The sequence below is a fragment of the Cyanistes caeruleus genome, chromosome 2 (genome assembly GCF_971803275.1).
Source record: "Cyanistes caeruleus chromosome 2, bCyaCae1.hap1.1, whole genome shotgun sequence".
Lineage (NCBI taxonomy): Eukaryota > Metazoa > Chordata > Aves > Passeriformes > Paridae > Cyanistes > Cyanistes caeruleus.
The window spans coordinates 108,899,399-108,914,053 of record NC_141702.1 but is presented as its reverse complement, the minus strand read 5'-3'; the positions used below and the strand labels follow the sequence as shown (position 1 = coordinate 108,914,053).

General features: G+C 48.1%; 1 protein-coding gene across 1 annotated transcript in view; it reads left to right on the top strand.

The window, feature by feature from the left end:
• The window catches only part of LOC147655111 (TOG array regulator of axonemal microtubules protein 2-like), a 212,846-nt gene that overhangs the window by 192,154 nt on the left and 6,037 nt on the right, over positions 1-14,655 (top strand). Inside the window, exons 14-22 of the mRNA XM_086871532.1 lie at positions 2,671-2,759; positions 3,287-3,437; positions 4,526-4,687; positions 6,824-6,956; positions 8,648-8,753; positions 9,816-10,051; positions 11,581-11,733; positions 12,893-13,010; positions 13,958-14,061. Of these exons, the coding sequence (XP_086727658.1) occupies positions 2,671-2,759; positions 3,287-3,437; positions 4,526-4,687; positions 6,824-6,956; positions 8,648-8,753; positions 9,816-10,051; positions 11,581-11,733; positions 12,893-13,010; positions 13,958-14,061 (1,252 nt within the window). The remainder of the gene's footprint in view (positions 1-2,670; positions 2,760-3,286; positions 3,438-4,525; positions 4,688-6,823; positions 6,957-8,647; positions 8,754-9,815; positions 10,052-11,580; positions 11,734-12,892; positions 13,011-13,957; positions 14,062-14,655) is intronic.

The window sequence follows — 14,655 nt, the reverse complement described above, 5'->3', positions numbered from 1 at the left end:
GAAGAACCACAGCTCACCTTGTGGTGTGTACCTTCTCTCACTGTCTGGGGGATGTCTGCATTTGGTACCAGAACCTCTGATCTGTACTGCCGAGATTTGGAGAAGACCCTCTTAAATCTCCTCCCCAGGTTTCTTGTGATTCTCCTCTATCTTATTTTCTAATTTCTGCAGACATGTTTCCACAGCCGCGATTCTTGCATGTGTTGGGCCATGCATGGCATATGCATATGCTCGGAGCTTCTTTGCCATATCAAGCATGGTCTCCTCCCTTTCATCCCACTTCATGACTACTAAAGCAGAAGCGTATTCCTGTGGCCCAAGTCGTACAAGTTTTTGCCACATCGTGGCTGTACATGGTACCAAGTCTGGATTCTTAGGTTGTCCGAGAAGACAATCTCTGCCACTGCCATTTCTCTCAAGCGTTGAGTCCCTTGTTCTATGGTCTTCCACTGGATTTGCTGCATATAGAGATCGTCTGCACACAGGTATCTTTGTCCCACACTTACCAAGATCTGTGCTCAGAGATTGTGAGGGTGGGCCCCCTCATCATTCCTTGGTTGATAACCAGATCATGTGACAGAGATCCCAAATGCCTTGCTTCAGTACCATCCAGAATTGTAGCCTTGCCTGCAGTATCCCAAAGATGGACTAACCAATTAATTATAGATTCATCAGGTCGTCGAGTGTAACCCTTTCTTAGGCAACGAAGGTCCCTCAGGGAAAAGGACTCAGTAGCAACTTCTGATTTTGTGTCAGTTGCTGGAGCTGGCTTTGAGGGTCCTTCCCCCAGATCTTTGTCCACTGGTCGATTGATTTTGTTTTTGTGCTGCTTTCCCACAGAAGTGACTGCCAGTGGCTTAGGCTGTCTGGTTTAGCTACTGGCTTAGGCTCACTGTCTGGTTTAGCAATAGCCTGAGTAACTGTGGTATTGGTGGCAGCCTGAGTGACTGGGGTAGCTGCTGATTTATCTCCCTGCTCCCCTGCCTCTCTCTGCTACCCCACAGTATCTAGCAGTGTGCGATAAGCATATGCCAGGACCCAGCTTATTGCAATGACCTTTTTCTCCTTAGAGTCATCATGGCACTTCTGTTTCAGCTATTTCCCCACCTCAGCTGGGTTCTATATTTGTCCACGTGAAAAGTTCCAGGCTATAGGGTTAGAAAATTCCTTCAGGGTTTAGCCCATATCCTCCCAATCTCCACTCCACTTAGAATTTTCCATGCCCAGGTCTACTCCTGGGTCAGGGATCCAGGAACTCAGGTCAGGTCTCATCAGCTCCTCTGGACATCTCAGCTCTCATTCTAGACAAGCTGCAAACCTTATAGAGGAAGCCTACCAGATTAAATAGCAGGAAGGTGGTCTCTTTAACATTCAGGGGAAACTGAACATTCTCCAAAAGTGACGTAGCAGATTCAAAGAAGAAGGAAAGAAAAGGCTGAAAAGCCTCATCCCCTGTTCCTGCTCTAGCAAACTGGGCCCAACTACTAAAAAACCCCCAAAACGTGCTACTGGAACTAGGATGCAGGGTAGAACAAAGAAACCATAAACCATTCATATCTTGAACAAACCCCTTTGTAAACTCCCTATAAATCATTATTACCATGCCCAGCAAAATAGCAACCCAAATCCGTGCCCCTCTACTGTAAAAACTACGTGTTAGGAACAATATAGGAGCTATCTCTGAATAAGAAAAGAAGCCTAGGGACCAGAAAGGTATTAAAACCTGAAAAAAGCTGAGGGACCAGAGACATGTGAGGGCCTGCAGCCAGAGAGACATTATGAATTCAAGCAACATGGCTACTGACTGCTTTATCCCAATACAGAGTAAGTACAACCAAAATGCAATTAGTACAGTTTTTTTCCACTTTCTTGAGCCGCACACTGAGCGCCAAAAAATGTATTTGTCCTGGTTTAGGGCAAATTTGGGAGGAAACTCCAAAAGGGATCCCTCTAGAGAGCAGATTCAAGCCCCTCCCCCTACTGGTTTGGGAAAAACTTTCCTTGGAGATAAGTGGAGCAAACCTGTTTATTTAACAAGCAAAGTATTTGCAAGGATAAAAAATGAATAATAATAAGCAATAAAGCCTCTTGCAGTTCTGAAGAGATGGCAAATTCAGAAAGTCCTTTCCATGGGGTGTCGCTTGGCTCACTCAGTCTCTTATCAGTCCCTCCTGCATTGGAAAATGCTATGTCCCGGGCCCTGGTGGGACACAGGGGTGAGCTCCCGGTGTTTTCTGGGTTTCCAGTCCAGAGCAGGTTTGAACAGTTCCAAGAAAAAGAAAAAACACAGTCCAGGGAATTTCTCTGCCTCAGCTACCTAAAAAAACCCTAACTAAAAAGCAAAGGAGAGTTCTCTCCCGCTGTCTGTCCATGCTGCAGACAATACAGTCTGTGAGAAGGAAAAATGCCGGAGAGCAAGTGCAGTTTCTGAAAACAAACTGCGCACTTCTTCTTCCCCTCTTTGCTCTCAGAACCAGTCTCAAAGGTAAAAAAAATAATATCCAGCATAAACAGAACAGATGACTGGGGATAAAAGCATCATAAAGTCACCCCAGGACAGTCTTATGAGAACTTTGTAGTCTGGAACCTGTCTTGCCTGTTGCCCACATGGTGTTTTTGGGACCTCGAAGTCTGCCAGAGATTTACACAAACCTATCCTTCCATTCCCAGGCCTCCCACAGAGCCAGGCCAGGAAGACGGATCATCCCACCAGTCCTGGTCTTACAAGAGACAAAGACCTGAGAGATGGCTTTGGAAAGGTAAGGGATAAAGACAGGGATGAGCAGACTTCCTTTGGGGTCCTTCAGGGTCCTTCAGAGTCCCTCAGAGTCCCTCAGAGCTGAGCTCTTCAGAAGCCAGGAAGTGAGAAACAGCTGCCATTCCTGGCCATGAGTGTTAAGCAAGAGCAATTACCCCTCCTTGCTGCGTATTTATTGCACATGGTTTTTATTCTGCTGCCATGGCCTGTAGGAACTGAACTGCCTGCTCTCTGGTCATGTGAGCTCTTCACCTGTCTTGGAGCACTCGTATGACTTTGGTGCTTCAAGCAGGGCTTCCTGTCATAGGTTGCAGTTGGAGCAGTGTAAGGTTGTGGCCCTAAAGTCTTCCACCTCCTTGTGTGTAATTGCCAAGATGAGGGTGGAAGACATTCTTCTGAAACACTTGGAATGAATATGGAGCTGCATTAAAGACTGTGGCACTCTATGGACCCTGTGCTCCTGATGAGATGTTGTGTCCAGTTTGGGTGTCTCTGCTTACATCTGTGATGTATTTCCTTTGCAACTAGGTCCGTCCTGCATTGTGCAAGTTGCCTCAGGAGAACTCAGAGCAGAAGGATGCGGAGGTTTTTGAGGAAGAGATGAAGAAAAGGACACAAAGGAAAACATCCTTGCAGATACCTCCACTGGTAGTTGACCCCGGGGATGCAGAAGAAGGAAGTATGTGTCTACACTTGTGGTCATTTTTGATCATTTGCTTGCCCTTTGCTCAGTGCTGCAATCAGACTGGGGGGCTGTGCTGCTTGCATCTAAGTGGAAGACTGAAGAGGAGTTAGTTCTGTTCCCCAAAGAAATATACAGAGGCCCATGGCCGCACTAAGTCAATAAGAGAATATCAGCTTCCCACCTTTACCTCTTAAGTTTTTCAGAGTACAAAATTTTTTCTTGTAAAGTTGACTGGAGCTTCAGACTCTCTCCTGGAGAGCAGCCTGCAGGGAAGGGGAGTCCAGAAGAATGCTTCTCAGCCATGGTGGAACTGAGAAGAAACAAAATTCAACTGCTTCTAATGAAAACACCAGAGATCCTTCTCCTGCCACAGCCTGCTGAGGAGCTGGCACTGTAGAGCTGTGCTGAAGCCCTGAGCCACTGCTTCTGTTGTAGCCCCAGGAGCAAGGAGCGTTCCTGACTGAATCCTGGCTGAGGGGCTCTGACTGCAGTGCTGTGTGTGCTGCCCCCAGGGTGGCAGCAGGGACCTTAGGAGGCAGCACTCAGCCCGAGGGCATCACTCAAGGCTATCTGCACTTTCATTTGGTAACTTCCCCAGCCAGAAACAGGAAAACAAAAGCAAAGCAATACTGGGTTTTCCTTCTTTCTTAGGGGAAGCATCACTGCAATTTGGTTTTAAACTAGAAGAGGGTAGATTCAGGTTAGATTCTAGGGGGAATGTTTTTATAATGAAGGGGATGAAGCACTGGAAGGGTTGGCTCACAGAAGCTGCTGTTGTTGATCCATTCTTGAAGGTGTTCAAAGCAAATTTACATGGGGCTCTGAGGAATCTCATCTAGATGAAGATGTCCCTGCTCACAGGGGTTGGACTAGATGGTGCTTAGAGGTGCCTTCCAAGCCAAACTCTTGTAGGATTCTGTGATACTGTGATCACTGTGCCATGTTAGCATGCCACTGTTATACTTGAAGTTCTTTGGGATAACAAAGAGCTGTTACCCGAGTCCAGCAAGTTTTCTGGCCCTTTCCATCGTCACCCTGTGCAGCAGCCTCCACTTACAAGCTCCTCTTTGGTCTCCCCACAGGCTTTAGCGTACCGCCTGTCGATGGCACAGCTTCCAGTGTGCGGAGAAAATACCCTGGTAGTGCCTTGAAGAAGAAGGTCTTGAGGAAGCAGGACAACATGCCCTCACTGCCCAATATGCCCATCATCCATGGGATTGGCAGCTTCCCACGCAACTCCTCAGGTAAGCCTGCTCTGAGGCAGCTTTTTCCCACATGGGTTTTTCCTTGCCCATGGGGCACAAACTGCCACCTGCCTCACCCAGCACAGCTGGGATCTTGGGTCCATAGCCTGTCCTGAGAATGAACAGCAAATGTACTTCTGAGTTAGTCCAGCTCTGCAGTAGTGGAGCAGTTGGTTCTTAGAGATCCATTGGAAAGTTGAGCTGAATAAAGTAGTGGTAAAGGCCTAAGCTCTGGCTTTTGTCCCTCCTCATAGTCCAAACCACAGCACTGGTGCAAGAGGCAGCTGTAACTGCAGGGATGAGCTGTGGGGCAGTGTGCCAGGGTGTGCTCACTGGGCACCTACGAGTACCACCACGATCAGTTGTCCACTCACCATCTCATCCCTCTGCCTGTGCTGCTGTCCGGCTCTGCAGACAGCTTTCCTGCTATCCCAGCAAGGGCTGTCTCTGCGTGGCAGTCAGCAGCTTGGTGCAGTCGTGCTGCTGCTCCCAGAAGTGCCCAGTGGCTCCTCACTGCTGCCATCCCACAGCCTGCAATGCCAAGAGGGAACAAGCAGTGCCTCCTGTGTCACCCCAGCCAAATACAGTGGCCGTATGTAGCAGGTGACAGCCCGGAGGGGCTGCCTGGTGCTCCCAGGCTGTTTGCTGCCTGCAGTAAATACCCAGCAGATAGTCCCTAGTGGCTCTTGTCTCTCCCTTGTGGGTAGAGTGCCTGTGCTAGCATTACAAGTAGGGCAAGATAAGAAGAAAGGAGCTAGGAATGATACTTGGAATGCTCCTTTCTAGAGGTGCTACTTCCATGTTGAGAATTGACCAGAAGTAGCCTGATGTGGCTCTCCATTCATAGTGAACCTAGATGTGTATGTCCACACACTTCTGCAGTGACATCACTGATGGCAGTGTCTGGGGTACATCAGTGACATCCACATTAGCCCCCGTCTGAATATTTTTGATGTTATGGTATACTTTGTGAGAACAGGCAAGGTAGCACAGAAACCCTGCAGAGTCTAGAGAAGTTCATCTAGATTCTGTTCAGTGTTGATAGTCCATCATTGTAGACAGCTCTGATGTTTTCATCTACACATTAGGAAATGAGCTATTGAGAGCATGACATGAAATTTTGGATGCACAGTGCTTTTGATGACAATTGGGTTTCATAAGACATGCATTTATCATCTGATTTTTCTAATACCTTGTACATTTTTTTCCATACCAAAAAATTCAATTAAGGCAAAGCCTGGACACCTGATTATCAAGAGCATGTGTCTGGCAACAATTTGCAGCTGTATTTGCATATTTTTATCCTCAGTTTGCATTTGGAAGGCTTTTATATCAACTGTCTAGACTGGAAATGGCATTTTTCCTCAAGTGAAGGCTTAGGCACTGCTGAGTTCACAAACACATCCATTTGATGACAAAGAAATTTCACTTCAGCATCTTTGAAATACAGCCAGTGTGTCCCTCTGAAAGGGCAAAGACTCATGATGCTTGGAAAGAACAAAATCCATAAAGTACTCCCTGGCCAACAGTAGGCTACAATGTATGTGCAGTCAGCTGCCTGCTGTCTAGAAGATTTGAAGGCAATGGGAAGAGAGGCGCTGTCAGGAGTGAAGGGTCAGGTATCGCTGCTCCCTGGTAGCTGCTCCGTGGGGATTCAGCCGGGCCCAGCAGGGCTGGGTTGTTCAGGCTGGGCTTGGTGCTGTGGCGAGGCAGCTGCAGGTCTTTCCTCAGGGAGTTGCAGAGTGCCTCTGTCGTCGGGGCTGGGGGAAATCAGGGCGCTGAGACAAGAGAGGCAGCTGAGGGGTTCCCTCCTGGGCTAGCAAGTCCTGCTGGTGGGCGCTGTCTGGCAGGCAGTGGGAGCTCTGCGGCCTCAGGAAGCTGCCGCTGCCTGTGGTAGCTGTGGCACTTGGCAGCTGGCGCTGTGTGGGCAGCTGTCAGCTTTAGCCTGGAGCTGGGCCCAGCTGGGGGGGCTGGGAGAAAGCAAGCAGCCCAAGGAGCCAGGCAGCAGGGAAGTGTCTGTCCCAGTGCCACTTTGTCCCACAGGGAAGCCTGGCTGGGAGATGGGGCTGCAGGCCGCTCCATGGCGGGGTGCCTTGCCCGGGGCTGCAGCGCTCATGGCTGACCCTCTCCTCACAGTGACCTCGCAGACGGCCTCTGGTGCCAAGTGTCGAGAGGAGCCACTGCGTGGGAACTGGCAGAAGGACACAGCCTCTTGTGACCCACAGCAGGCCTTGCTCAAGGCACTGTCCTTGCTGGGCAGCGATGACTGGTAAGAAAGGCCCCGTTCACTCTGTCTCCCTCTTAGCGTTAAGGTAGCTCAGAAGTGGATCTTGCTAGTGCCTCTGAGCCCCGACAGCCCAGAGGGCCAAGGGGCACCAGTGAAACCACTGCAGAGCCGTGAGAGGATAAAGATTTGACAGCAGCCTTTTCTTGGCCTTGGTCTGCAGCAGTGCTCCAGCTGCAGCAGGTCCCTGCTGTTTGCTTGCTTCGCCTGCTGCTCCATGGAGCTGCAGAGGAAATCTTGAGGGAAGAGAGAAAGCTGTGGGACAAGATGATTTGCTGGCTGAAGGCAGAAGCCGGATGGCTGCACTTTTGAGTGTAGAGATTTGGGTGCCTTGGAGCACTGGTCCAGTGGGACTGAGTAAGATTTCTTCTCTCTGGCCCCACTGCTGACAGCAATGGCAGGTGACAGGGTCTCCCTGGGACCTCCTGCTGTGAATGCCAGAAGCAGCTCCAGGGAGTTCCTCTTCCTGAGAAATGGCCTGACTTGTGCTTTCAAGTCCCTCAGCCTGTCATTACTCCTGAAGGTCTCATGGCAGAAGAGAAGGAAAAAGAAATAGAATCCTCTAGGAATCTTTTGGAATTCAACTTTTTCTTTCTCACTGCATCATATGGGCCTGAAATAATTGGTTAAAACTCACATTTTGTCCCAAAATTTGACACAGACAGAAGGAGGCCCAGAGGTGCTAACCTGATGGATGTTGGGAGGTATTGGTTGTCTTTTTGATGTCTGGGTTAGCATCCACTCACTGGTGGATGCTTCATTCACACGGGGATAAGGACTCCACTCACACTGGGATAAACATGAAAAATCTGCCACAATGCATCTCCTTGTGCAGTCACCTTTGCTTTGCTCTTTCTCTTCTGCTTTCTCTTCCCCATTTCTCCTTGGTGCCCTGTGAGGTGCAGAGAGCCTCTGGAGGTGTGGGGGGGTCTGGGTGACATCAGGGGTTCCTGTGGGATCAATCACAAGCCCTGTGCTGCAGCCCTGATGCCTCACAAACCTGCCTGTAGCTGAGGGCCTGCACAAAGCAGGTGCTGGGAGATGGAGTTGTTTGCACCTTTTAAATAACATATTGCTCTTGTGGGGGTTGTTTTAGGTAGCGGGCTTTGCCAGAGTTTTAGCTGTTCTTGCCCAGGTGTGGAATCTTCTGGGACATCCTGCTGCTTTTTTGGGCAAGGAGGAAAAGAAGTGGAGTGGGTGAGAGACAGGCCTGGATTGCAGAGTGGAAAGTCAGCTCCAGAGTGCCAGTGCAGTCTCCTACTGCTGAACTGCCTGCTGGGGCTGGTAAAGAAGGAAAAAGCCCCAGTAACAGCCCCATGGGACTGTGTCTCAGGGGCAGGAACAGGGAGGTGACAGGAAACAGCTGCGTGGTCCGGTCTCACAGCTTCTAAGAAGCAGTGAAACACGGATTTCATGGGCCAGAGGTTTCAGAAAGGCTGTCTTGTAAAATGGCCACAAATGAAGACTCTGAAACCCCTCTCTTTGCCTCTTGGATTTGTGTGTGCTTTTGACAGCCACAGCATCCTGTGGCCACGAGTTCCACAATTTCCTGAAGTGCTCCTTGAAAAGCACCTCCCACTGAGGTCCCACTGAGCTGCCAGCCTGGTCATTTCAGAGGGTGCTGCCTAGTTCTTGGGTGGAGAGAAAAAACAATCTTTTTGGGACTTGCCTTTCAGGGAGCTGAAGGAGAAGGCGCTCTCCAGCATCGGACAGCTGGCTGGGTCCCATTCAGAAGTCGTGCTTTGTAGACTTCGTGAAATTTGCCTGGCAGTTACCAGCGAGGTGAGAACATTCTTCTGAATTGTTCCCCGTACCTCATACATGGTGTGTAGAGCAGATATGTGCATGTTCATGTCCATGTGTGCTCAGGGATTGCCTTCATTTCTGTTTCTAGACCTTGTATTTCTAATGTCTGTCAGCTAGGATCAGTGTGTGCATGTAGCTGTATTTCCTGGTAGGTTGGCTGTCTGACACTCATCTTTGAGTGAGGTGTCCTTGTAAAGCAAGGTGCAAATGCACAAACTGAGACATTAATTATGTTATTTACCAGGATCCTAACCTCTGCTAGAGCTGTAATTCAAGACTGGAAATTTCTGTAGACTTGAGCCTGTGTTTTCTCTTTCTGGTCAGAGTCCTTCGATTGATGGTGTTGCTTTTTTGGACTAGAGCACATGACTCCTTTGTTGTTATGACTTGGGCCTTTATAGTTTGCAAGAAGCCCTTCCTTTAATTTGTTTGTTTTTCAAGTAGAAGGGCCTAAAATCAAAGTAGTGCACATTTTGGAAGTCTTAAGTGAAATATTTTTTTTCTAGGCCTGCTGTCAGCAGGTCTGAGGCCAGAAACTGGTGCCAGAGTAAATGCTTTTCTGTGCTTGTGCTCTCCTGCTCTTATTGTGCTTTTATCTTCCCCTGGACAGAGTGGGATGTGTGTTGCTGTACTGGGGATGGCAATAAGCACGACAGACTCTTGTGCGTTGAACAGGAGAGCAAAGTTTCTTATTCTTGATCTTCTTTTATAGACATGTTAGAGAAAGCCTGAGAAGTAAAACTCTCATTGGTCATTAAAGCAACACATCTACCTTCATTGGTTAAGTGTAACATCAGCCTCTGACTGTTTTCCTAAACACCGCCTATAAAGATTGTTGTCCTTTACCAAGGACTGTTTGGATTCTTATGCTTTCTCAGGCCAGAATGAGAAGACTGTGACTTGGTTTCACACAGGCTCTGTTCCCTTCTTTTAGCATTTAGCATCCACAGGACGTGTTGTCATTTCCAGGGACTGTTGTCTAAGGCCACTGGTTTTCTTTTCAAGGTGATTCTTATGTTTCTCTCATCACTTCCCCAGGTGACCAACCTCCGCTCCAAGGTGTCCTACTCTGCAATCGTCACTCTTGGAGAGCTCTTTGCAGCCTTGAAGAAGGACATGGACTCCGTGGTGGATGAGGTTGCTCGGGTCCTTCTCCAGATGGTTTGGAATTCCCCAGAGTTTCTGGAGAAAGCAGCCAATCAGACCCTGGGGATCATGGTGGAGAACGTGACTCCTGCACGAGCACTGGCTGCTCTCATGGACAGGGGAGCCAAGTAGGTTCTTCTTCTTCTAGTGATCTTCTTCACCTTCTAGTGTGTGCGTGGGGGAAGGGATGAGAGACAGAATGGGAATGGTGGGAGGGAAGCCTCCTGCATCCTGCATCTTCTGTGAAGTCAGGGACTTCATTCCCCCATCAACCTCACTTCTTTCCTCTTGTCACCTGTTTCTGCCCTCCTGCAGCCTATAAGTTCACAGAATCACAGAGCTGTAGAATATGGGGAGTTGGAAGGGGCCCATCAGGAGCATCGAGGTCAGCTCCTGGCCTTGCACAGAACACCCCAAGGATCACACCAAGTGCCTGAGATTGTTGTTAAAATGCTTCTTCAACTCTGTCAGGCTTGGTGCTGTGACCACTGCCCTGGGGAGCCTGTTCCAGTGCTCAACCACCCTCTGGGTGAAAACCCTTTTCCTCATATCCAACCTAAACCTCCTCTGACTCAGCTTCCTGCTGCTTCCTGGAATTCTCCCAGCCTGTCAGAGCTTCCCAGAACTGGTGAATGGTGGGGAAGTGAAAGTGCCTGCAAAGGCTAAGGATAGAGCCTTGTGCTTTTGTGGGAAGAGGGACAATTGAAGTTGTAGCTGTGAGCGCTCTTTGATATTTCACAGCGCTAAGCACAGAGGCCCTGGGACAAACCATGCATCCTCATTATGCCATTAGCTTGAGAAAGAAGGAGGGGACTTGCTGGGGCATGGAGCACATGGAAGAGAATGTGCTGGGTGGGGCACAGACAGCACAGCAGGTGCAGCTCCTGCCAAAAGGATTCTTGTAGGACTGTCCTGGCCGTAGAGCTTTACTTTCTGTTCAAACTGATGTTTCATGTTAGCTTTGAGATGATGAATCACTTTATAGGCACCTTCACAGGATGACTGCCATGGGACAGCTGAAGCAAATGCTGCCTTAAGTGTTGGTGCTGGGCCTGATAGTTCCCAAGAGACAGTCTCTAGAACAGGACAACCTGGCTAAACTGCCTGCCACCCCTTCCTCAGCTTTGGAATAGGGTAAAACATTCAGATGTATCCCTTGCCAAGCCTCACAGAAGGAACAGGCAGCATTGCTGGATATTCTGCAACCTCACGCCCCAAATCATGGGGCATTTTCCCTGCATTTGTTTTTCACAGGAGGTCTCTAGAATTGGGGGTAAATGGGAGGAAAGAGCCTCAGTCCTGCTTCTGCTGCTTTGTGTAGTGGGTGCCTCTGATGGGTCAGCATGAGTTGTCATTAATTTCTAAATTATTCATATGTAATCTATTTTTCAATCTTTCTCAGGGAAATTTTTGGGAAAGAAATTGAGTATCAGATAATGCAGGGAGACTGAATTCCTCCCTCTTCCTTGCAGGCACTCCTTCTGTGCAATGCTAACTTTGTGTTTATCTGAGGACAGAACCTCCTACAGGTGTCTAAAGTTGCAGGGAGAACCCAGGCCTCCTTTGCCCAGCAAGGACAGGGAGCATTCTCTGGCCAAGGCCTGTGCTGCTGTGCCTCCTTCTCCCTGTGTCCCAGTGTTTGCTCTCTTCTTCCCAGGAGCCGCTACGTCCAGGTGCGGAAGTGTGCGGCCGAACTCCTCCTGTCCTTGATGGGGAAAATTGGAGTCACGAAGCTCGCAGGCACACCCAGGGCTGAGAACCTGGCACAGGTGGCAGGGAAGCTTGCTCAGGACTGTCACAAGGACACAAGGTAATGATCTTCATTTCACCTCCTAAACCACGAAATCTCTTTGGTGTCTGGCTTTAAAAGGGAAACCCACAAAATTGTAGAAACAACAGGAAATAATATGTTACCTCTCCATGTGGATAAGGGTCATAGAATCACGGAATACGCTGAGTTGGAAGGGACTCATCAGGGTCATCAGGTCCAGCTCCTGGCCATGTGCAGGACACCCCAAGAGACACTCCATGTGCCCAAGAGCATTGTCCAAACCCTTCTTCAGCTCTGTCAGCCTTGGTATTGTGACCAGTGCTCTGGGTTCCCCAGGGAAATGACTGTACTGGGTAACCTGAGGTTGTCCAGCAAGAAGGAGCATTGCCAGCTTCCTGTGACTTGAAGAATTCTTGACTGAGATCAAAAGAGCTCAGATTAGCCAGACTAACAGTTTTGTTTGGCCTTAGGTGCACCATACAAAGACAAAGTGTTGCCTACTTTTCATCACTGAAGGATCCCAAATACATATTTCTCATTAACTTAAGATTTTCCTAGAAATACTTCAGGGGTCTTTAGCCAATGTATTCAGTCTTTCTAAACCTATTCTGAAGAAATCTATAATGCTGTTATCTGTGGCTAAATTACCTCCAAATTTGTTCTTGAAGAGCACTGCAGGTTCTGAGTGGCAAAATCAACCCAAACCACCAAAATCCCCTCACTTTGATGTGTAAATTCCCATTAATAGCTGCCAAGAACACAGGAGCAACTAGCTGCCCCTGTCCATACATATGGTATAGAATAATCAATAGGAAGCTAGAGGTGTTTTGTCCTGGCTTCCCTGCCTGTTAAATGAAGGCAAACTATTGTGCAGTGGCAGCAAGACACTGTTAATGGGCTCTGACAACCAAGCAGATGTGTTTTGATTGTTCCCTGGGATCCATTGATCCCACAGAAGCACACACACAGTTTCAGAATCAAATGGTATTTTCTGTTGCCCCACGTTCTCCTCTTGCCTCTTGTGTTCAGCTGACAGCACTGTGCAGTGACAAGTGGAGGTAAATGTCTCTCTTTGCTGAGTAGGTAATGCCTTCTTATGCAAGGATTGCACCTGATGGGTTTAAGGTATCAGCCTCTTCTGTTAACACTCTTCCTATGTTTGTTCACTTTCCTTTCTTTCCCTTCCTTTGATCCTTAGGCACTATGGACAGGAGATGGTGAAGATGATGCTAAGTCACCCAAAATTTAAAAGGCTTTTGGAGAAATCTGTTTCTACCCGTGACCTGGAAGATATTCTGACAAGAATTAAGAAGAAAGTAAGTGCTTGGCAGGAGAAATGTCTCCTTTGTGCAAGGATTGCCAATGCTTATATGAGATCAAATATACCTAATCAGTCTTTATCTCATTCTCCTGAATCACTTTGCTCCTGGGAATGAGCAGTTAATCCTCAGCTTGTTCATCTGCAGACTACAAAGGGACTGATATTCATAGGGAAAAAGTGGGGTTTTGAATATTTTGAATATCACAAAGGGGAAAGGGGAAGAGGAGAAAAAGGGTTTTCATTTAAGTGTAACCCCTCACCATGCTCTCCCTACTGTGCCCCCGGTAAATTAATTAAATGCGAATAGTGCTTCTGAAGATAACAGAGTCTTTGCAAAAGACACTGGATGTAGTAGTGCCAGGAAAATTTCCAAATATACAAAAGATGTACATGTCAATCTGGATTACTGCAATTCCTGTCTGTCTGCTGGGAATACTGTCCTGCTGCCAAGCCCTGTGGAGCTGGAGGAAGCTTGGTGAATTCAGCAGCGTCCAGTGGAAAACCATCTGTTTGTTTGTGGGGTTTTTTTTTATTCTTATCTACATTATAGAAGGGAGCGTGACGTTGTGGAGGGACAGGGAGAGCGAGTGTTGAATCAACTTCCAACACAATGGGCCAGCTCCCAGCGGATCCAAATTTTTCTGCTGCTTCCTTAAAGAACACTCATTGCCTACCAGTTTGAATTATTCCCATTTCTGCTCAAGCCTAATGAAATTGGGATTTTAGAGTGCTGCTCAGTATGGCAGCACCCATAACCTGCCTTGGGCTATTGAGAACAAAGAGTTGGCATTACTGAATCTCTGGTCTGTTGCCTTCTGTAAGCTAGGAAATGTCTCCCTAAGTCTTGGTAGCCGTGATCCTGAGGTTCTAACTTGTGTTTTAAACAGGGAGTTTCCTATTGCATTTTCTAAAGAGTCATGGGGTTTCTTTATGTCTTTGTAGGAGATGGAAAGCCAGAAGGGTGAAGGCCCATCTGTCAAGATGCCGGTGAAGAAGAGCAGCGATTCCTCGAAGAAGCCCCAGGCCACATTGCCTTCTAGTAAACGGTACTGAGCACTTTTGTTAGATGGGACAAAGCACGTGACAAGCTTTACATGTCCTTCCTCAGGAAAATCTTTCTGGGGGAGATGACCTGTGCCAGAGATTGTTTCCATTCCCTACAAATGCTCCATGATAAAAATTGGCTACTTCTGCATTACACTGAACACAGCTTCTCTGGAGAGGTTTCCACAGAAATTGGGCAACAAAAAGACACCCATTGGTTGTGGCTCAGACGATGCAGTGCACTGGCAAGGGCAGTGTTGTGGAGGCATGGAGAGGGCTGTGTCTCTGCTGCCGGACTTGGGACAAGTAAATTCAATCAGGGTTGGTTGTTTTCATCAGAGAGGAGTCTTTTTCAGATTGGTGTCTTGATGAGAAGTCCCAGTCAGGAAACAAGATGCCATTCCCCAAACAAGCAGCTCCCATGCAAGTTGTTGGGCCTGGCTGATTCATGGCTTTCTTACTCTCAAACTGTACCAAGTTTGAGTAGTAAGTATCAAGGCAATTCCTAAGCGACATTGGTCAACAGGTGTCTCAATGTGGATGTTTTGTTATGATATTCCTGTCCTTCACACTGTTTGCTTGATGGACTGCATGTT